This window comes from Gallus gallus, chromosome 10 (assembly GCF_016699485.2).
Source record: "Gallus gallus isolate bGalGal1 chromosome 10, bGalGal1.mat.broiler.GRCg7b, whole genome shotgun sequence".
Classification (NCBI taxonomy): domain Eukaryota; kingdom Metazoa; phylum Chordata; class Aves; order Galliformes; family Phasianidae; genus Gallus; species Gallus gallus.
Window position 1 is genome coordinate 11,257,775 of NC_052541.1, and position 23,948 is coordinate 11,281,722.

A 23,948-nucleotide genomic window follows, 5' to 3' on the forward strand; every position below is an offset into this window, starting at 1 on the left:
GTGCTCACTGCCTTGAGCAGTCGGCCCCTACACAACAGCATGCATTTTCCGAGAGGAGGGTTCTACTGAGGTGTTACCCTACACAGCTCCTTTTGCTAATGGTGTTAGGTCATAAACAAGTAGCAGCATATACAGGGACCTTGCTTGGTGTGGTTTAGGTTTCCACTTGCCATTACAACTGCTTATATGATCGCTATTGGCATTTATACTTAAAGTAGGACATTCAGTGCCTTTCTTGCAGATGAAATTAGCTGATACATTTTAACTGCAAACACTTTATTTTGGGGATGTTGAATTTTGGGTGTTTTGACTTGGAGAATTTCAGTTTTCTTTTTAAACCTAATCAGTAACAAGAAAGCATCAGCTCATGCGCATGCATGTTGCACTCTACACAAGGGGACTTTCAGAGCAGGAAGAAAGTCATGCGTTCACGCTCTGCAGTGAAACACTGAGGTGTGGTTCACAGCAGCGCTCAGAAGACAGAACCCATGGTTTCATACCTCCGACCAGAGCGCAGGCCCAAAAACCACAGCACAGCTTCTTGGTAAAAGGGAACTTAAGCAATGGTTTCCTCCAAGCACCCAACCTCCCTGGTGCGGAATCCTTCCACGTGCGCTCGAATGTGGGACAGCTCCAACCCCGTCCTCCCAAGGAAACAAGCCCCGAGCTGTTGGGCTGCAACAGGACACGATGTCTCACAGACATTTGCACCTCTGATGTCACTTCTGATGTTTTTAAAGAAACTTTGAATACATTCAAGGTGAATTTAATAACCTCCTGTTATCCAGAAAAGGCAAAGTACAGAAAAAATAAAGATCTCACCTGCACTTGTATCTATTATGGTCAACTCATGTTAACAGAATGTTTTGCTTTAATACTTGACTTACATTAATACCTCACATTATTACACGTATGAAGCCAAATATGACGCTAACTTAGTTGCTTACAACCTCAAACCTTACTCCCAATACACATTCCAATAAATTTATTCTGTAAAAACAATACATTTTTTTGTTTTCTTTTTGCTTCGTTTTTTGTTTTTTTGTTGTGTTTTTTTTTTTTAAGTTTTTTACAGTAAACTCGTCAACTACAAACCTTGAATACGCAAAAGATGTTCCAAGGACAAGCATAACAAGGATTGATAAAACCAGACTAAATATGTTTTCACAATAAAAGCTGGCATAAAAATAAATAAAAATCTCTATTATCACAATAGCAACAATAATGTACACAGAATAATGGATTTGGAATGCTTACTTACTAGTCTAGTTCTATTTCCAAAAGGAAAAAAAAGCCAGAATGACAGCATCCTTTTTAAGCCTTTCATTAATTAAAATCGATGTTTTCTTTTGGTTTCCCATAGGGTTCTATATCACAGTAAGCTTAAAAGTGGAAAGCATCCAAATGAATGATCTCAAATTGTGTTGGCATTGGAAAAAATCCTTGTATTAATCTAAAGAAACACAAAAAGACTTTCACTAACTTCACATATAGGAACTAAGTCAGATAGTGTACATTACATCATGATTTTGAGAAGTATTAAGAGTATAACTAGCTAGGTACTTCTAGGAAGGAAAGGTCTTGTATCACATTATTGAACTTTGTGGTGATCTCAACGGAAAAAAAGAGTTTTTTCTTTCATGTTGTAAACTGACCAAAACCCAAGAAAGCATGGACGTAGGGGAACTTAAACTCATGTCTGTGGGTGGAAAATACTGTAGCATTGGATGGAAGGGACTCATTGCCAAGATTTACTTGTGTTTAAAAAAAATGCTGATATAGGGTGATATAAACTTGGAGTTACACCTTTTCTATTTAGAAAAGGGATCTAAAACATGTTCAAGTATGCAGCATCTTCATAAACCTCAGCCACTGGGAAAGGGCAACTTCATGCAACCAAATAATATGAAAATCAAAACGCAACCCTTAGAAAAAAGGGTAAAATGTCATTTCTGCAAACACAACAGATAGGAATGTGAATAATGTGCATACAAACTGGGATGCTGTTGATGATACTAATGAACAGATGTGATGACTCATATCAAATCCAAGAATATTAGACAACCAAACATGTAACCTTCTTGTGTTTTCCCTTAATATTCAGCAGTCATTATGTTGGTTAAGTCTGAAAGAGAGAAAGAGAGAAAGAAAACAAAATCACATTTCACGTACAAAAAAGCTTGCTCTAACAAACCTGACTTCATTAATGCCTCATTCCTACACTTCAAGGCCGCCGGCACAAACAGCTGCTTGGACTCTTCACACAGAATTTTTGGCTTTTTTTTTTTTTCCTGAAGAAAACTGCATATGTTTCATCCACCCAACATACCACTGCACAACACTGACGAGCACGGGGTAAACATTTAGGGCTTTATTCAGATGAGCAGCTCAAGCCACACATGTGAGCTGTTTTTCTTTTCCCCAGTCATTCATAGTAAGTCTTGCAGTACGCACAACCAGATGTTGCATTTTTCCAGTAGCCCGGGTCACTGATGGCCTCACGCAGGAGCTGAGGGGCTGCTGTGTTCCTGAATGCTCTGTGATGAGAACACTCTTTGGCTCAAACAAGCGAACACTTCACAGGCACAAAGAAAGATAAACACTTTTCATAGCTAATGCGTCTGAATGTTACTTCTGAAAGGGAAATAGTTTGGCTTGGAGTTCGCTGTAAAGAGACGACAGAAAAGGAAGAAACTCCCACTCCAAGACTGAGTCAAGGTCAGCTCTTGCTTCCACTGACACTAGCAGGAACAGGATCAGACCGTCCCCATGCCCTCCTGGCAAGCATCTCCAAGTCTGTTTCTTCGCATTAAAGAGAGAGAGCTAAACTCACTTGCAGGCATAGGGACGCACTACTTTTGTCCAACAACATGAAGACACGCAGTGCTGCTTGGCTACCTAGCCCTGAGCAAGACCTTCCTTCTCCTTGTAAAGGATTCAGGACATGAATGCTTGTCCACCCACACCCCGACAGAAAAAACCGCAACACACAAGCAGTATGAAGGCATCGGTAACGTATTTGGTGTATCATTCAAGAAAAAAATCATCATCAAGAAATAATGGAGTTTGGGTGATGGGTTAAATCCACTGGAGAGGATGGAAATTTCATTTTTCAGGGGATCTGTGAGAGAATATAAGATATTTTAACATTTCTGCACAAAGGGTTTGCTGCCCAAGCTCTCTCCCATTCTGACCCATCGTACCTGCTGTGTGCAATGCCATGGCTAGAAAAGAATACACTTTACTGCCCTAGAGGATAAGAGCCTTCCAGTGCCCACTGGGATCCCAGTCTGGTGGCCGCTCCTCTGAACAGTGGGCTCTATTAGTTCACTGTGGGTCTTTTGTCCTATAAGAAAGGGTTTGCAAACTACTGCAGAGCAAGCAGTAAGTAGTGCGCTTTCCATCTGTGAGGTCCTGGTATATCCTGACTAGTGAGACATGATAAGGGCTTACTCCAAAATGCTCACACACGTAATGATGGCTCACAGGCAGCAGCCTGAGCCCTGCCTGCCCTGGAGAAGCGTAGCGACGTAGCTCATCCCAAGCACCACAGGTCCAGGACTTCTCTGCTCTCTAAGATTCAATAAGATTGTGCTTACAGACACTTTGGAGACATGGCTTGAAGGGTTCCACTGCCATTTCTCTTCCCTTCCCATCAGGGCAACTCCAAATAATTAGTCTATCAGACAGCACCTTCAACCGAAGTTCGTAATGACAGCTGCTGGCCAGCCCTGGGAGGCTGAATGGGTGCTGAAACGGTTGTTCCCTATGGCACTGCTGCCAGATCCAGCAAGGAAAGCCGTCCTTTTACAGTATTAAAGCTTTGCACTTATTAACAACTATGCCACACTGGGCTAATGCCAGCAGGCTGGGTAGCACCCCGCTCACGTGGCGTGCTGCGAATATTAACAGTTCCATTACCCACTGTCTCAGCTGTGTCTGTTGGGCCAGAGTGCAGCACAGGAGGGGGAACTAAGAGCCAGGTACAAACCATGCTCTAGGACTTCAGCAGTTTGCAGCACCTTCTTCCATCACGACACACACAGTGTGCCCCACGCACGCTCCCAGCTGTCCCAGGAGCCAGCAGTGCTCCTTCCCACACGCATGCAGCCCATGGGACGTGTGGCTGCACGGGAGCACCTGGATCTCTCCTGGCTCCTTCTTCATCCAGCAGGGCAGCAGCAGATGACCACATCAGCTGCTGAATGAGGATGTGGCACAGCTGAGCAGTTTCCATGGTCTCCATGGTTTCAGTTCTCTTCAGAAACAAATCCCCTCACATCATCTTTGTTTGAACACATCGCTCAGCTTCCCTGTAAGGCACAGTGCAAAGTGTGCTGCACTGGCCTGTGCTGCCACACGCAGAAAAAACAGCACAGAATCTGGATGATGCAAGCAAGAGTCTTCAGCCATCAATAAAATCAAACCTGGCACTCTAACAGAAGGACTGAGCATAAAGACAGCAGAGAACAGAAATAAGCCCTCAAATTTACTTTTGTTTTGGCACTGAAAATTCCTTCTGTAGCAGTACGTGGCAGCTCAGCCATCCTGTTCTCTTGTTGCGTGGGCAGAAGGAAAATTATTTACTTGCTCTTCATGATCGTTGTTATTCCGTGCTGGTTTGAGGTCAGAACGATCACAAGATTCAATGCAGATAGAGACACAAAGAGTATATTTCATTTATGCTGGCTGCTTGAACCTCAGCTTGCATTCAGCCATTCATGTTCCTCCTGAGTTGCCTTCCATTGCCTCACCGAGCAGTGCTGCTCTCCAGGGCTGTATGAAGGCAGCAGACACTGCACACCTTCACCCGGCAGCTCACAGCCTGTCACTATTTCATTCTGCACAGAAATTTTTACTGTGCATTTTTTACCACAGTTCTCATTTTTGGAGGGGTAGATTTTAACTTACTTAAAAGGAGTGCACGTTCTGTTTCAGTTCTCTGGCAGAACGCCCACGTAATGCTTTTACACTGAATAGAGCCCTAAATGCTATGTGTTTAACGCTGGTAGAGCCCCAAAGCTGCTGTGCAGTCTGGCCCACGTTGTTCTTGTGAAGTAAAAAAAGGAAGAGCCAAAGCAAACCGCTCAAAACCACAGCAGAAAGCCACGGTGACCCCGTGCTTCTCGGCCAGCAAGGCCATAACGCCTTGCTTTTAAAGCAGTAAACGGAACTGTTGCGACCCCATTAGACCATCACAACAAAAAATATGCCTTGGACACGGGCTGTTTTAAATGTGTTCTCCCAATTGCAATAGTATCAGATGGCAGTAATTTTGGAGCAGATTTTGATCCCCTTATTTATGTTGGCAAGCGGTTGCCTCCACAAATAGATCCCCCGCCTCCCATGTCAGTAACCGATTGTCGGCGTGAGTAAAAAGATCGCAGTCCTTTATCCCACTGTAATGCTCCGGCTGCAGCAGGAGCAAAAACCCAAACCAAACACCATGCATGTTTAATTTCCAACAAATCTACTCTTTTTCAAAGGCAGTAGAATAATTCACCTCCCAAAAACATCCACGGGCATCCTTACACAGCCTTACAGAGCCTTACACAGCCAGGCGTGCACCAACACAACGCCTCACTTATCGAGACAGCATCTGGACTAGTGAACAAAACAGTAAACGCCTCAAGAAAAAACAACCCCGATGTGCTGAGCTTAACGGTCAATACTTCCTTATAGGTTAGAGACTACAGTGAGGAGTCGGGGTCATTGTATGGGCAGCGAAAGTAAAAGCGATTGAGGCGGTCAGTTCTAACATCTCTGCGGTACTGTGGCCAAGAAGCGAACACACAGCTCACAGGAGATTCACCTGCAGAATGTGAATACACTGCTGTGAACTCACTGATCTGTGAGCTAATGCTGTACCCTATAAAGGAAGCCATACAGAGCCACGGATCCCTTTCCGTGCTATCATGATCCGGGCTATCATGGGTGTGTGTGCCTTGACTGAGCAAGCTGTGGGGTGGGCTGCCTTACTTCTGGTATGGTTGGTTCGTTAATAGTAGGGAGTAAAACTTTGTGTCTTTCTATTGAGGGAATAGGACGCACAACACAGTGAGGACAAGAGCCTGAGCTACAGGTGGTGCAATTACAGCTGGGCACGGGGCTGCCCACGTCTCTGAGGAGCATCTGTAGATCTCAAGGATGGGAGAGAAACTAAAAGGAAAGAAGAGATAAGGAAAGAAAGCAGTTTTGTCAACCCCAGGGATAAAAAACACCACGAGCTGAGCCCTCGGAAAGCATGACATTGGCTGACAAAAAATTATCACAGTGTTGGAAGTGCTTTTATTTGCTCCGAGCTTTGAGTCTTTAGGAAGCCACCACCGCCATTTCTGAGCTTTCCTCCACCACCTGGGGGTCGGGCATTTCATTAACAAAGTGCAGGGGAAGGCACTGCTGCCATGGTTTGGCTCCGGTCAACGCTTCAGGAAGACCCCCAGGCTGCTGAGGGTACAGCTGTGCCTGAGGCACTGAGCTCCTCGGTCCCGGAGAGGGAGGCAGCCCGCAGCTGGAGGGCCAGGCCTCGCCGAACGCAACTACTCCTTCACCGTTAGGAAGAGCAGATCTGCTCACAGCCCTCAGCCCCTGCGTGGGCAGAGCGTGGGACGGCCGTGGCTCCACGTCCCACAGCTCCCGCTGCGCAGCATCAGCAGCCCGCAGCCCCGGCGGGGTAAGCGGCAGAGGGACGCAGCCCTCTCTGCTCGAGACGGCGCCCCGAACTCATCCCTTCCTTTCCTCTTTGCCTTACCGATTCTTCCTCCAAGACTTGTGCCTGCACCCCCGTCCATTTTCGCTGGCTCTTGGCGCCATCTGACGGTGGTTGAGCCCCTCGGCCGGGCGGCTCGCGCTGCCATCCGCACAGAATCGCGGGGCTCGGAACGGACCCGGAGGGCTGACGGAGTCCAACCCGCTGCTAAAGCAGGCTCCCTACAGCAGGTCGGCGCCCAAACAGGGCTTGAATATCTCCATAGAAGGAGACTCCACCACCTCTCAGGGCAGCCTGAGCCAGTGCTCCGTCACCCATACTGTAAAGTTCTGCGTGTCTGTATGGAACTTCCTGCATTCAAGTTTTAGGCCATTGCTCTTTGTCTGTCACTGTGCTGCACCGAGAAGAGCCCGGCCTCATCCATTTGCCTCCCACCTCCTTGGGCCAACGCTCTCCTCACAAGCACAAAACCCACACTCAGCTTGGATGTGTGTGGGGTACAGCCGTGTTTGCTGTGGCTGTCAGTGCAGGGCTGTGCTGGCAGGAAGGACGCGGCGACTGCCACTGCATTTCAGCACTGAAATATCTGCAGCCCGGAGAACGCTGCGGAGCAGCACGACATTGCGGCACGTTGGGCTGTACCGCCCCGCGGTGACAAGAAAGCCACGTATGGAGGGCAGAGCTACACAAATACCCCCAGCCACAGAGCCGGCGCACTGAGGGACTTTTTAGCCACCGAATCCGTGGCTGCCCGAACTCAGGCAGCATTTGGTTCTTACACGGAGAACGTGCCTGAAGTTCACAGCCATCCCCTGACACTGCTACGAATGTGGGAAACAAAGCAAACCCTCCCAAACCTCCCGCCAGCTCACACGGCCACTACAGACGTTCTTTTCCACACAGAAACCTCTTTGAAGACAGGAAGGTGCACAGCGTTCACTGGCCAGAACACAGCCAACACAGTGCACCCTGGCAGCCCCCACCTCTCAGATGGTACAGGTGAGGTGCTGGGCTGGCACAGCTGGCTGCGGGGCCTCCTTGTGCAGGGAGAATGGCAGAGAGACTTGGCCACAGGAGCCACACACCAAAGCCTTCACGAGGCAAAGAGCCACAAGCCCGATGCTCTGTACCTCAGAGAGACACGGGGACAGGAAGCTCGGGGAGGAGTCCTAAGCATGAGATGACAGCAGCTCCCCAGGGGCTGTGTTTTGTGAGAAAGGGCTGAGGCCAAGCATGCAGCTGGGTGCTAAGGCACCTCAGCAATGTCAGAAGAGAGCCTGTTCTGGCAGGCTCCCTCCCACACCTGGGAATCCGTGTCACTCAGCAGCTCTGGTGACAGCCCAGCTCGGCTGCTGGCCACGTGGCAGAGCCTTGGCAGGGGAACCAACTGTGCAAGAACCGGTTCTGAGAGGAGCAGTAAGGGCTGGAGCACAGAGGCACGTGTTGCTCCAAAGGCACAGAAGTAGTGCTGGTTGTTAAAGGGATGATTAACCAATCCCCATGCCAATACCCCACACAGCAGCCTTCCTCTCTGTTGCCGTGGTCACAACAAAATACTGACATAAACACACAACTGACATAAAGACACAAGGAGAGTGCCTGAAGCTGCATACAATGACATATACACTATGTATAGTTATATATATACGTATGTATACACACATTTTATATATACACACATAAAAAAATAAATATCTATGCTATTGCATTTAGTAGATTGCACACCTTCTCCTTGGAAGGCCATATCCCAAGGCAGGGTCTGCCCTAAAATCTGCAGTATGCAGAGACTGTAAGGTGCACAGGAGTCCTCATGAACTCTAAAGAAGTCTGTGGGATTGAGCAGCTTTTAAACACGTGTGAAAGGATAAGCAGGCTCCCAGCCATCAGTGAGGCAAAATGCATTGTGCAAACAGTCCGATTCTGCTCTCGCATCAGTTTTGCATCATTGCAACTCATGATTTTCAGGAGTTACTCTCAGCTGACATCCATGCAAGTGCTGGAACAAAAATAGTGCTCATAGTATCTTTTCTCATTCAGTCATTTCCCCAGGGCAAAATTTGTATCGGTAGGAGGAGCAGCCCCATGTTTCTGTTCTAGACACGTTCTGACCACGGAAACACAATGCAGAAGGATCTGCACGTGGTATGCACAGCTCACTGCAACACAATGCCTTTCACCCCTAACTTCAGAGCCTTCTGGGAGCAAACTGCATGTAAAGAGAATTATACTAATGAAAGATTACCCCTTCACTGGTTTTCTGCAAGTCTGAAGAAGTGTTTCTTGTGTCATTGCCTGCGTCCCCAGCATCAGAGCTGCTCTTATTTTCTTCCTCTTTGCAGTCCTTATCATCTTCATCTCCAGGAGATTTCCGTGACTGCTTGGAGGATTTCTAAAACGATCAACAACAAAGTTACAAAGCAAAAACTGAGCCTCAGCCTTAGAAAGATGCTTTTATAATGTATCTGCAATGCAGATCTGTCTGATCATGTGGTTCACTGTTCAGAGTGCGTATTGGGGAGGATATGTGGGGTGAAAAGCAGTTGGAGTTACTGACATCAGTGAAGCAAAAAGATATTCTGTGTTCAACACAGGTTGGCAGCACAGCTGACTGTAAGACAGACACAGTAATAGGAGATGGGTATTAGTGTTGGGTCACCTGTAGGTTTTGTTAGCTAATGAAACAGATGGTGCCAGCTTGACAAAAGTTTTGATTAAACACAGAGATGTAAAATGAGAATAACATTAGCAGAACTGCTTTCCATACTTTTTTAGCGCTGTCAGCTTTAATAAATTAACATTAAAGCCGTGTGGAACCAATATATCTTTCCTGCTCCCTTTATGTTATGCAATTCTACAGTACAAAAGGATAAATTGTGGCATTAAGCCACCATTTTCCTAATCCTCTGTTTGCCCAGAGTCTTCTGCAGAGAAGATGGTAGACCAGACCTGAATTCCTAATGTAAAACACACAAAGGGGGTGAAATTACTTAAAAGATTTTGTTCAGCAGATGAACCACAAAAGCCCCTGCTCCTCCCCAAATTAAGCCTGGATCATATTGTTTGCCTGCTTCTTTTCATTTCGATTATTTTTCACTTTCAGAAGAATAACATGAATGTGAATGAATGTGACTGCCAGACCTTCAACATTTTTTTAAGCAAGGGACAGATGTGGAGGTGGGCACTGAACTGGAGAAGTGACTACAACACTGCTCCCTTTCACACAGATGTCAAGAGAAGAATGCATTTGAACCTGAAGTTGTCACCTACACAGGTGATTACATTGGCCAGCCATTAGAAGGCCCTCTGAAACACACAGCCCTTAGCTTTCTCATCTGTGCCGTTACTTAGATATTCACAGGCTAGGCAGGCACCCTTCTTCTTGCTTACAGAATTAGTTTTTAGAATCACTGAATCAAAGAATGGTTTGAATTGGAAGGGACCCTTCAAGGCCACCTGGTCCAACTCCCCTGCACTGAACAGGGACACCTACAGCTGATCAGGTGCTCAGAGCCCCATCCAGCCTGACCTGACGTGTCTCCAGGGACAGAGCACCCACCACCTCTCTGGACAACCTGAACAGCTCTTCCTCACTCCCATTCTGTTGTTTACTGTACTGAAGTATTTTACAGACAGCTACAATGGGAGAAGATGAGCACACCTGGCCCTACGCTACCTTTTACCGCGATATCTGGGGCAGTCACACATCTCCAAGGTTGGAGAAGTAATCTTGAATCCTCCTAGACAAGGACCAAACCTCAGCTCACATTTTGCAAGAGGCACAACTCTTAAAGCATTTAAATTGTTCTTTATGGGAAAATACTTCTCTAAATGTATCAAACTCCTCAAATCCTTGAAAAATCTGAGAACCTCAGGCTACTCTTTCCATATAGCTTCTCAAAGCATAAGCACAAGAACAGGGTAGAGTATTTCAACTCTGTCTCACCAGGGCTGTCTCAGACAGCAAGAGCACTTTCCCTTGTCTTGGTTGAACACCATGGTTATGGTAATGGAATTAAAATGCTAAAGAAGGAAGGACAGATTGCCACGAGGTGCATGATGCCTTGGTTGTAAACACACATGGGCAACAATGGAAAAACTCAGAAGATTACCTTTGAAGTGTAGGATTTTTTTCGTTTTGAGCCTGCTTTTTCGTTCTTTCTTTTGCCTTTTCCATCCTCTTCTACCCGATCACCTTCCTCCTCGCTGCTGGCATCTGCTGTATTTCCTCCTTCTCCCTCAGTTTCTGATGAGCTCTGTTGCTGAATTGCCTTTAAAGTAACAATAATGACAAAGAATAACAATACTAATATAAATAACAAAAATATCACCACAATCTGTTTTGTAATCGCTGTTCTGAATTAACAGAAAGCCCTACTAATAGAGAACTCACACTTTAATCGTTCTAGACAGGAAGAGCTCAGGATACTCTTTGAATTACCAAGAGAAAGGGCTGTAAAGGCAGTTTTCTCAGCCAGCACTTGAAAACAGTTATTAGATACAGATCCTGTGTTAGCACATTCTGAAGGATTTAGACAGAAACTGATCTGATAACAAAAGTGCATGGGCTGGAGAACTCAGGGCTGTTCCGTGGAGAGACCTGGCGAGTTCTGCTTTGGGCAAAGCTGTGGAAACCTCTAGATTTTGGCTGAATAGGGGGGACTTATTCCAGAGAAAAGATGGCTGTTACATGTTCCCCAAAGGGCAAGAAAAAGTATTAGGAAAAAGCAAACACTGACCAGAAGGCTGAGAGCTCTTTGACAGCCCATCTCCCACAGCCTATTTGCTATATTTTTTCAAATCCCCAAGTGTATGCAAAACATCTGTAGGGCTGAAAATATGAAACAGGAACAGAGAGGGGCAGCAGCTTGCCTGCAGGTGGTCCATATCTCTGGTTTGTAAGGGTTTCTGCTAATAATGTAATAGGCGTTCGCTATCTTCTGGAGGTGATTTCTACCTTCAAAGGACCCCATTTTTTAATGAGAAAAGTTCTCTGGCTTTATACAGCCCACTCACTGCTCCTCTCTCTCCCTCCCCAGCTGCGCTCTTTTTCCTCCTCACATCCAACAGGGAGAGCTGTTGCACAGCAGCTACCGTCTGGGAACAGCAGCCCCAAACTGCCTGCCCACCCCTCCCAACACAGGCAGTGGTATCCTATGTGCTCTATGTGACCAGTGTAAAAATCAAAAGTGCCATGACCTCGAGGTCTGGGTAAAATACACTAAACTTGATCTAAAAATAAACAACAGAAAGAAGAAGTTGTGGTTTTGGGGAGTAAATAAAACCTTCCATTTTTAATCCAGCTAAATGTGCTGCAGAATCTTCCCCTGCACCACCCCGGAATATCAGAGAAAGCAAAGGACTCTGCAGCACGATTAAAGCTCAGTTTGTCACAGAGCGCAGGACTGCAGTTGTCTTTCTATGACTCCAATCACCAGCTGTGAAACTTTCTAGCTCCAGCAAAACCAGGCCATTCCATCATCACTCATACAATGTTTACATAGATAAGAAGTCTTCAAAGAAGAAAACAAGAAAGATAAGGAGAAATAGAAGTGAAACTCATTTACCTGATATCCAGTAAACTTTACTCCAGGGTTGTTTTCTATTTCCCACAGGCCTTCATTAAATCCTTTTCGTTTGTTCGACTTCCCAAACTTATCTTTGTATTCTTTATACGGGAAAAGGTCTTTGGGCCCCAGGAACGCACTGCAGTTTAACAAAGGTAACACACAAAAAAGGACTTAGACTCCTCCTGTTCAAATTAAAAACATTAACAGAGTAAATGTTTTTCTTATTCTTCTACTCATTCTCGTTTTTTTGTTTTTCATTTTATTTATTCATTCGCCTACCCACTGGCTTTGGGTTACTGCTGCGAGTCTGATTTCATGGACTGGCTCACCATCCCCATGTTTGATGTTGCAAAATCATGCTGTGTCTCTCTAGAAACAACTAAACTGAGTCTCATTTATTATATTAACTGCTGCTGGGAACTGGCACTCGAACAGTTTATGAAAGGGATTATATGACGTAATTGCCTGCAATAGCAAGGGACCAAACCTCCAATCCTATGTGTTACAATTCCAGAAAGGCCTAAAAATAATACCGTATGAAAAGATAAAGCATTTAAGGAATGCCCAGAACTCAGGGGCAAAACCATACCCCTCTACTACCAGACAGAAAAAGCAGAGGCATTTATCATCATCAGTACTGCCAGTAAGCCCGGCAGCTTCTTCCCTGGAATGAGCCCCCCACGTGCTAAGTTCTGTGCAAACACAATAAAAATGTTCTCTTTCCCAAGAATCTTATAATTTTGTATAAGAAGAAACAATGGGTGAGTATAGGCAGATGAGTAATACAAGGAAACAATGAGACACACAGGGTGCTTGTGGCCAAATTGTTTCTCAGACAGCACAGCAAAGGAAGAGTTTGTGCCCTGCTGCTCCGCCAGCTACATGCTGTACCAACTAATCTTACGTACAGACACCACAATGCAGGTACAAAACAAAAAGAACGGTCATTTATCCTACTTTGCTTAATTTACAGCACAATTCTGAGTTCTTGTATAAAACTGAAGAAAGCACCATTTTCTTTCCATTGGCTCTCTGTATCTGGTGCTTCCTGTGCTCTGTACTGCAGCACAAGGAGAGGGACCACAGAATCACAGAACTGTAGGGGCTGGAAGGGACCTGTAGAGATTATTGAGTCCAGCCCCCCTGCAAAGCAGGCCCCTAATCATAACTTACATTAAAAACAGTGAAATTAAAAACATAATGTAATACTTCATTCCCACGTGGAAGATTCTATGTCACCAATGATCAGAGCTGACAAAGTTACATCGTCCTACACTACAATCACTGTCCTGCTTTCCTGATGATCTCAGCAATTGCAGCTGACTCTGTGCTCTCTGTGAGCGCAGGATCTGGGATCCCACCCCTCACAACTCAGTTATTCTCCTAACATCCTGGGTGCAGAAGCTGCCCGTTTGTGCAGGTGGGCTCCTGAGGTGCAGTGATCTGCCCAACATCAACAAGAATGAGCACTTCTAACACAAATAACAGAGAGAAACCTTAGGAAACTTTCCGTAACTTACCTTAATTTCTCTCAACAGTAACGTATGGAAATATTTACACAGTCTTTTATGTGTGATTCTACGTATAGTGAGCACTGAAAATTTGTCCACGTCTTTGAAATGCATTCATTGCCACTGGGAGTGTGTAACAGCTTCTACTGCTCAGTTACAGAACTCATGAGCTGCAATCTACACTTCATTATTAACAATTAGGCTTCCTCGATTACTACGGTAATAACTACAAACCGCTTCCCAGCTTCAGATGTTGCAGTAACATCACAGACTACTGAGCCACAAAACAAGAGAGATCAGCAGTTTGGGGCTCATTCATTCAGAATAATAGCGGTCAAGATTTTTGTGTTTTCCCCTCAAAATGGTTCTCAAGAAAAACGTCTAAAATTTCACGTTGGTTTCTGATTTCGAGATGTCAAAAGTTTATTTTTTGTTTATCCTTTCAGATAATCTCATGATAGCAGTCGTACATTACAACACATAAATCAAAAAGATTGTTTCATTCCAGCAGCAGCAGGAAATATTTTAACTAGAAGCTATTTTGATTTTGATTATGCAGAAACTATCCTTAAAGGTCTTACAAATGAAACATGATGCATGAGCTGGGGACCTTGTTATGCTATGGAATATCTGTACAACTCAAAAGAAAACAAAAAACATGGAGTGTAACTCCAAACCTCCATAACTGAATTTCAAATGCGATCAGAATTTCATTTTTTTGTGTCTCTTTTCTTAACAATGTCCAAAAAGCACGTTCTCTGCAAGTAGGAAAGCCTTAAAATGTAAATATTACATGCCAGATGGAAATGGTGATTTCTTTAAAACCAGCTCAGATACCGTTTAAAATAGACTAGAGACTGGTTGGATTACAAGGCAAAACTCTGTAGCAATTACTACTAGACCTAACTTCCCCTCCCTGTTCTGATCCCTTTCTCTCCCTATGAGGTCAGTCAGCCCTGCTCTTCCATCACTTGTGAGAGCTCCATCCCACAATATCCCCAGCACAAATCTCAAAGGAATGCATATATTTCAAAGCCACGTGAGGATTGCGTGAGACTCCGGGGTCTGCTTCCTTTCATGTTACTGACTACTGAGTTCTCATCCAGGGCAGGAACCCAAACGTGTCTGAATACAACAGCCTGATCTCTGCTATCATGTACACCTACCTTCAGGTTTTACTCTGGTAAGTTAACACAAACGAGCTAGGCTCGTATGACCTACCTCTAGTCTCCCAATGGCTCTAGTTAGGATTTGTTCCAATAAAACCAGTGGAGGCAACTTCAGCTGAAGTAGAAGATGACATTCTCAATGGAAAAGATCTTGTTTGTTCACTTACGTTTCGTGAGTCCCAAAAAAGAAGATGGGGTATTTATTTGCTGGAGGCTTCACGGCTCCTTCGGGGAGTTCATCAATCTGTGAGACAGAAATGGATACAGCATTACTACCAACTGTGGGGTCCTGTGGCAGAGCCCTGCCCAGCTGAGACAGAAATTCTCTGGAGAGACACCAGAAGACCAACGGGCAGACAAAGTTTTGGTGATTTCATAAGCACTGCAATGCATGAAGGTGATAAAAGCAAGTCTGCTTAATTTAAGTGTTAACTGCCTCCTCAAAGGCACAGAAGCCTGGAAGGTAATTTGTCTGTCTCACAGGGTTACCTAAATAACTCCTACAGCAAATGGGGAACAAATGGCATCTCTGAGGCTCTGGAGCAGCAACACCAGCCCACCTCACACTGGTGGTGATGGTGGCACCCGGTGTGGAACACACAACGCACACCAGGGACGAGGCTCCAGCGCTCTCCTTTCCCTGGAGCCCTACTGCCTGCTTTTGGCCATTCCCCTGCCCCTCCATCTTGTCCAGCTCAAAGTTTACGGTCTCCTACAACAGAACAGAAGAGCCCAGTTGCCTATCCGCACAAACCAGAAACACAGTGCAGCTTCAAATAACACAGGGCCCAACAGTGGGCACGGTGGTGATGGGTTGATGGTTGGACTGGATGATCTTAGCAGACCTTTCCAACCTTAATGATTCAGTGATTTGATAATCTGGGAGATCTTTTCCAACCTTCGTGACTCTAAGACAGTGTCTGTCTTACCAGAAATGATGCTTCTGGGCATATGTGAGCATCTAAAATGAAGTATCCAGAGAACTCTGCCTAAGAAGTGAGAGCCCATTGAATCTAAACATCTATAGGGCAACACCACAGAGCAGGTGAGTGGCTTGCTGCCTGCATCTTAAGCAATTCAGTCTGAACTTAAGCATACAGAATCCTGCCAAATGTCACTGGAACTGAAAGCAAGGTGCTGACATACCACAGCCATAAGAAATCTGCTCTTCAGTGCAGCCAGGAGAAGCAACCTGCCTGTTTTCACTCAGGAGGCCAGGCCCACATGTGCTTTCCTTCTCTAATCCAGCTGAAGGACCCCGAACACTGAATTCTTGTTGATTAATAAACACCAGATTGTTTTCAAAGGACGTTCTCCTTCACTGTAAAGCATCTGCTGGCTATGCAACTCTCAAAGGACTCTGAGCACTGACACTAATTCAGGTCCTTTTGGTCATGCTGAAGGGACACCAGTAGGGGACAGAGAAACCACAGCCACGTTTGGAACATCACAGGGCTCCTCTCTGCAAAAGGAATGGGTGCTCATCTGCTGAGTGGAGCATTCTCTGAAACCAGGCCTAAACTGGGGGATAGATGAGACCTCCAGACCATGGCCTACAGACAGGGGCATAGCAGTACAGGCTGTAGCACTATGCTGGCACCTTTCTCTTACTTAACATGGCTAGTAAGTTGATAAATAAAAGCAGAATGCACTACTCATATGCACACAGAGGGAAGATACGTGCTGTTGAAAGGTGGAGGCTCACATTCAGTTCTCATTCAGCTGCATGTAAGAAGGCACACAAACAACGGGCTGTTGGAGGGCCTCCTCATCACCGGCAACATGCAGGAAAAAGATTGCCGAAGATATTTTTCCAGAACTCATTATTTTCTGACATTCACTATTTGTTTTTAAGTAAGTGCCCATAATGTGATTATTAGCTCAATAACTCATGACTTAAACACAGTTATTAGACTGTAACAGCAAGAGAAAGTATGAAGGGGAAAACACTGCAACTCACTTTACAAACTGATAGCAAGGCGGGGAGATAATATGTCTCACTCCACAACACATCATATGCTGCTTGATGCTATGCTTTGGAGCAACAAAGGCCATGCTGGCAGCTCACCAAGCTCTGGGGTAATACACCTTGACTGAGCACTGCAGCCATCCTCCTCTGTGTGGTGACAAGGATGATGTCCAGAGACAGACAAGAGCCCAGAAAAATATGGGCTCCTTTGACTGAGACAAACAATGTCTGCTGGAACAAGACGGGGGATCTCTTTGGTTGCCTGAAATGTGGAGCCAGCTCCGGGCTGCGTTACAGAACAGCACAGTCCAGTTACTGCCTCAGCCCTTTAAGGCTTTCTCAGGAAATAAAGCCAGCAGCTGTAAATGATCAGTAATGCGGAGGAATGAAGATATGCTTAGCAGGGAATGCTGACCAGAAGGGAATGGGGATCTTACATCACACATCGTGCTGCGCTATAAGGCAGTAAGGATCTTCTCCTAAGCAGCACCCAGGGCAGTTAAGCCTCCTCCCTGTCATATGTCCAGCAGCTCATACTGCTGGCTAAGGGTAAGATAGGGTAAGGGATGCACACGTCTGTCACACACCTCTCACTTGCTCCCCACGTCACAGCATGTTCCTTTGTTCATCTGAGTGTCCCTCTAAGTGGGTATCACTGCAGGGAGCCATAAGAAACTTTTCATAGCTTGTGGAAGTTGGCACACGCACACACACGCAGTATCAACTGCAGTAAACAGCTCAAGGACAGGCTGCTAATGCTCTCACTCAAATGTTTCGCTGTGCAGCTGAGGTCAGGACTTCTGCCTTTGCTGGTTTTGCCTTGAGCCCCTCAGCTCTCAGGCTTCTCTCTCTCGTACTATAATTGGGCCAAATATGAAGCAGTGGCAATGTCTTACAGCCATTTACATCTGTGACAAAAACTCCAGGGAATTTAGGGAAGGATGAAACCCTCTCTGCCATTTGGGAAGAGCCCTTCCACCAGCTGTAAATGAGGGAGCAGGAGATGTGAGCTTTGTGCGCTCTCTCTGTTCCCAGCACCCCTCCTCGGTCCCCTGTGAATGGCGAGGCTGTAAGTGCTTATTTAGCTGCAGAACAGCCCCAGCACTCCTTGGTGATTGCTGCCGTTTTGTCGTAATGGAAAGCAAGCAGTACAAGCAACCATACTGCAGCCCCCTGCTGCTGCACTCGGTCACAAATTATTCCCATCCTACAGGATGCTTCGGTTAAATATGCTGAAGATTTGGAGCTGATATTTTTCCCCATATCAGCAAGATCAAAGGCAGAGAGGGAGGGAGGGAGAGAAAGAGTGCGGGTGCACGAGCATACGGGTGAGGGAAGCATCGCTGCTTGGAACCAGGAACAAAAGAGATGAGTGCACCCGTGCTGGGGCGCAGTGCTGTAGTCACAGAAACCTCCCTAACGACTCCACCATCAGTCTAAGGGGAGCCAGGCTGCTGCTGCATTTTGCTGCTGGGAGCAAGTAAACAGATTCTATAACCTGCATCCAAAGACCAGCGCAGCAGGCTGCAGCTCACTGCCACAGACATGGGGAGAGCAGCGCATGGTGTGCAAAGCTGATACGTGCAGCAACATCACGGGCAGCCGCTTCCATTATGGCTAAAATTAACGCAGGTGGTTTCAGATTTCAAGTTTTATCCCCTTTCCTCCCATTGCTGTCATCTGCTTAATGAATCACAATCGCTTTCTTTTTGCACAGCCTCAGCCGAGCTGCACTTCCCGACGTTTGTTTGCCAACCAAGCAGCAGAGCTTTAAAGATGTAGCTGTGCTTTTTCATTCGGTAAACAAATGCCAGGCTTCCAGGGTCAGGAATGCCGAACAGAAAACGCAGCCTGGACCTCTCAACCCAGGGCAGGGCTTTATAAAATGGTGTTGCTAGGGGCTACCAGCACGGAAGCAAGAAATCTGCCTGCCTACATTGTGGTGTGCAGGCTAGGGTGTATAAGCAGCTCGAATATGTTGCTCTCGGCGGTGCTGAGTAATTGCTGACCTCTCAGGTAGCGCTCCCGGCCCGCTCTCAGCCTGGCTCCAGCAGTCCTCCCACTGCTCATGCCGGCTCAGGAGCAGAGGGGCTCAGCTGGGGGCACAGACCGCAGCTGCAGCCCCACAGCCCCAGCACTGAGCTGCTCCCCGGGAACAGCAGGGCTCCCCGTCCACAAAGCATCCCCTGCAGGACGAGGCAGGCGGATCTGCTCCCTGGAAGAGCTGATGCGGGAGCAGAGGGGGCTGCAGCCCCTCCTGAGTGTTCTGCTCTGCAGAGCTCTGCTTTCCCTGCAAAATGGGAAACATGTCTCTCTGACAGAGCCGCAAGCCGTGTCTGTGTGCCTACAGAAAGCAGCTTCCTGCAGAGGCTTACATTACTGCAGCAGTCAAGGCAGAGGCAGCGCTGCCTGACACAGCAAAGGGCATCCCAGGTCCATGCAATCGCTCCGAGGGACAGCAGGGCTGCCCAAACCCCCTGTGCTGCAGATTTGCTGTTGGTCAGAAGCACGAATTCCAGTCTGTCAGGGTGGCTTCTGGACCAGAACAGTTCCCAGATCCTGATCCATTACGTTCCAACACAGTTCTACGCTGACAAAAAACCCATACAGTATGCAAAAATATCTATCAGGTCCACATGCACAAACAAGAAAGCTTTACTTCAGCACGCAGAGATGCTTATGTGGGCACTGCAACCACAAGAACAAGTCCTTTTCTTTTGCAAAAGGAGAGAACTAAAACTGCAGAGCAGCAATCACTGATGGTTTTGACATGCTGTAAATGCCTTTGATTGGCAAAAGTACACAGAAGCATTGCAGAGATCTGTATCTCCCACTGAAATCCCCGGAGTCCCCGCACAGCAGTCAAGCAAAGGCCTATAGTATTTTTGCTGGAAAGTGGTTCAAGCTGCTTATTATTGCCCAACACATGCAAGCAGCTTGATCTTCTGCAGTTAGCTTATTAGCAAAGCTCTAAATGGATAAGAGCAATACTCTTCAGAATACATTATTACAATAGGATATTTTGTGTTTCAACAACGTGCCGTTTTTATTCACGTGGATTTAATATACTTTTCAATAGCTGACGCTACTGGGAGTCAGCAGCACAGCAATATCTTTGCTAAGCCATTGTTTAAAACACTGCTCAGTAAAAAGAAAATGTAAAATATTTTTTCCCCCCCAAAGGATCCTAAAATTTCAATAATCACAATGATAATTAAAAATTATTTCCTTCTCCAACCTAAAAGTCGGGACTCAAATTCTGTAGATGGAACCAAACAACCATCCAACTGGAGCTGGTTGGGGGCTGCAGGATTTTGCTCTCCTTTATCAGGACTGTGGGGTATTTGAAGCAGAGCACAGCTCTCTCCCTGACACACATCACATAGTAGAACTCCCAGTGTGGAATGCTGGCATATGCACTTTTTCAGCCATTAAAAGAGATAACCCTGTGAAGGGTGAGACTAGAAGCAGAACCCAGCTTCATTAAGGTGGAATTGCACAGCTACAAAAGTAAAAATTAAGAAAGTCTCTGAGCACGGAAGAGTGCCACCAGCAAAAACAAAAAGCAAAACAAGATTAAAAACAGCAGAGCATACTTTTGAGCACTGCTGAAAATGGCTGAAGGGGATCCTGCAGACAGCCAGAAATGACAATATAAAGACATCAATCCTTTTTTTCTGTGCATGCTCAGGACCTCAACGAGATAGAAGACAATGAAGGGTTAGTTGGAGCCCAAACAATGCTGGCAGGCAGTGTCTCGCTAGGAAAGATGAGCAGTCCTGCAGCTGAGTTCTGCCCCTTTACATCCCTAATTAGCAGCATATTTTTTAAGACAGAAAGTTGAAATACACTTTCTGCAGAGCAGCTTTCATCTTCAGTATGAAAATGGGGCCAAAGCTTAGTTCTGCGTGACTAGTACCTGTACTCACAGCTTTGTAGGTAACAGATGTGTTGGTGCGATTCAAGGCCTCTGTGAGCTTTCAGGGCTGGAGGACGGGGATGCTGGAGGAGGCTCAGCAGATACAAAGGCTCTGCCAACGGCCTCTGGGATGACCTTGGCCATGCTGCTGCTCTCCTTTGCTCATTACAAATGGGGACAATGGCACTTCCTACCAAGCACCTGAGGCCCACCGATGAGAAGCTTGGTGTTGCCAAGAGAAGACACTTTCAGCTGGGTCAGATGAGGATTTCAGGTCACCGAGCTGTAATCCTCCCAGTGCCCACACACCAAAGTCAGGCTATTGCAAAACTGCTCCATTTTCTCCAAATGAAATGTTTCCCTGCCACTTGTAGTGAAGCAACAGTGCTAACACTGGGAGGTTTTTTTTTCCCCCCTTCAGTCTGCTTCCTAAGGAAGTGAAAGGATGTGCTCACACAATTATCAGCCAGACTCTTACCTGTAATAACTCCGGCCAAGTTGGCCACACTGGACAGACGAGGAAAGGCCAAAGGGCTACTAAGCATCCCCATGTTTTGTGGCAAACAGGCTGCCCATCAGAGACAGACAGACAAGCAGCCGATATGCTGAGAGGCAGCCTGCAGAGCAAGCTGAGCCGCAGTGCGAGACAGCGGGGAACACACACAAAGGTGTGCCAAAGAAAAACCATCTTCTTAAGTTTCATGGCTCACAAATTCCTTTTTACCTGTGAAGAGGTGGTGAGAGGCTGTTCATTTCTAACAAACACTGCCACTCCTGAGGCATGTTGCTTTTACTTCTCATTACCTTTAAGCATAAGCACAGTGAAGTCTGGTTCTCCTTTGTCTGAATTATCCCTGTTATCAAACTAGTTTGCAACATGCATCCACCTGAGCAAACCACTGCGCCCAGCAGCTCCTCACTGAAGTGCTTTCCGATGACAACATTTGGTTATTCTACTTCGTCTTACTGCAGATATTTTTGTCTTGAAATATTAAAAGGTTGCAAGAAATGTACATACAATGTGTTTGAAAGACATGCAGAAATAAAAACTAATTAAGCCGTCAGGACAAAACAAATGAGAAACTGTCAGGGCTGAATACACACAAACACTAAAAACTTTTCTCTTTCCACTCTCTCCTGGTAAGCCAAAGGGACACGAACATCACACCATTTTTGTCCCCTAAATGCCCAGTACATCCTGCCCCATCACATCACAGCTGCAGGAAGGAGCGAATGAGTTTTGTACTCAGAGCCCATTGGCTCCACCTGCCCAATGCTCTGTCCTTCCCTGTCCAATCTGCTACTGAAAGAAGTGTTGCTGGTCCTTACACTCACTTTGGCACACTTAAAGACAAGAGGTAAGCGCCTTTCTGGAGGGCTGCAATCTCCCCAACTCAGCTGGCTGCGTTTACTGTTTCTTTTCCAATGCAAAGCACTTCCCCAAAGACTCAGTTAAGAAGGATAGAATGGCACAAATTTCAGGCCGAAGAGTACTATGAGCTCAGGTGCAAGATCTGGCCCAGCTTCCCACAAGGTACACAAAGCCCTGTTGACACTACAGCTTGTGTTTAGAATTGTTTTGAGTAAGGAAACATGACTGATGGAAACCGAAAGTACGAACCTGCAGTTTACAGGGGGTGGACACAAAGACCTGAGAGACAAAGAAGGGAACAGCCCGACTCACCTGCTGCAGCAAAGTGCCAGCTTGGGCACATGGAAGGTCGCAGCCACCTGGGCCTCTGGGAACAGCAAGCCTTCCTCCTCCAGGACCTGTTTTGTTAGCTGTAGGAGCAGCTAACGAGCATAAATAACATCAGAGGACTGCAGCAATCCTTGTTGCTGTGACCCTTCAGCAGTATGAAGGTCTGAGTCTGGATTTTGGGGCTATGGGATGAACAGTGATCACCAAACACCACTGGCATCCAGGTCCAATTATTCTGTTGTGCAAATCACTGCAAGCCAATGAAACAAGTCTGGCTTCCTTGCTAACTGCTGACAAACTGCAGATCTGTACCTGCAGAAAAGCAAGAATACACAGCCTTGGGTCTCTGTAAGCTGAGCAACTGTCCACAGACAGCTGTTTTCACTACTGCCCCACCTTCTGCTATGGCACGACCTGACCGGTGTAGCTGGCACACTGTTTTGCTAAGGTGCAACTCCTGCCACTGGGTCACTGGAAGCCCTGCTTTCTTTGACAAGATCCACACATTCAGAGTGGTCTCCATGGAGCAGTCAGACCACACCTGGGTGTATTTCCTGGGCTTCCTTTGGACCCCCTGCTGTCACTGCAACATCAGCTATGTTCTCTGCAAAGACCCTCCGACTCAGTTAAACTCTCAGGAATGTTAATCTGTCTGCCTGAACAGAGTCAGGAATGAGTTTTTCCAGGCCAAGTCATACTCCTTCCACCTGCCTGTTTTCTGTGCCCACAACCTCTGGATGACAGCCCTCATTTTGCCTTCATTTAGTTTTGATCAAAAATGTTACATTGCTTACATTTGCTTAGATATCTGTTTTAGAGTTGCAAATGACATTAGCATCAGAGACAAGTGGAATAGACCAGCACAGCAGTGGCCAGTGCTAGGGTGGCATGCCCACTATTCTAAAAATATACTTATTAAATAAGTTCAGATCAGAAACACTAAGTGTGGGCTCTAATCAAGTGAGTACTCTGATTTAGGCTTTAATTTATAAGTTCTCATCATGGACATGAAGTACCCTACATGTCTAGGTGCTTGGAGGATTGAGTTGCACCATTCTTTCTTCCTACACAGTGAGTTAAACTGAGCTTGCCTATGAGGTGCACATAACTATTCTGTGTTACCTTTCAGTAACCACTGGAATATATGTACCCACAAACACAAGCTATCTGCAGAACCCAGCGACTCAGCTCAGTTGTGTTACAGAGGTTACAAAGCTCATTCCAGACACAGCTTTCTTCCCAAAGCATCTCGTTTTCTGTCCTTCTCCAAACACCACAAAGGGCTTCTGGCCATTGCTCTGCCCCATTCTCATGGCTGACCTTGAGGGGGTAACCAGAGGATTAACCTAAAAGGAGCAATGACTTCACAAGAACACAGGCTGTCAAGGGGCAAATTGCTCAT

At 46.2% G+C, this 23,948-nt stretch overlaps 1 protein-coding gene across 1 annotated transcript in view; it reads right to left on the reverse strand.

The window, feature by feature from the left end:
- Positions 1-750: 750 nt before the first annotated feature.
- The window catches only part of HDGFRP3 (hepatoma-derived growth factor, related protein 3), a 35,135-nt gene continuing 11,937 nt past the window's right edge, over positions 751-23,948 (reverse strand). The window contains exons 2-6 of the mRNA XM_015292026.4: positions 15,124-15,200; positions 12,274-12,412; positions 10,819-10,977; positions 8,952-9,098; positions 751-2,125 (exon numbers count right to left, since the gene is read on the reverse strand). Coding sequence (XP_015147512.1) covers positions 2,120-2,125; positions 8,952-9,098; positions 10,819-10,977; positions 12,274-12,412; positions 15,124-15,200 — 528 coding nt within the window. The 3' untranslated portion in view covers positions 751-2,119. The remainder of the gene's footprint in view (positions 2,126-8,951; positions 9,099-10,818; positions 10,978-12,273; positions 12,413-15,123; positions 15,201-23,948) is intronic.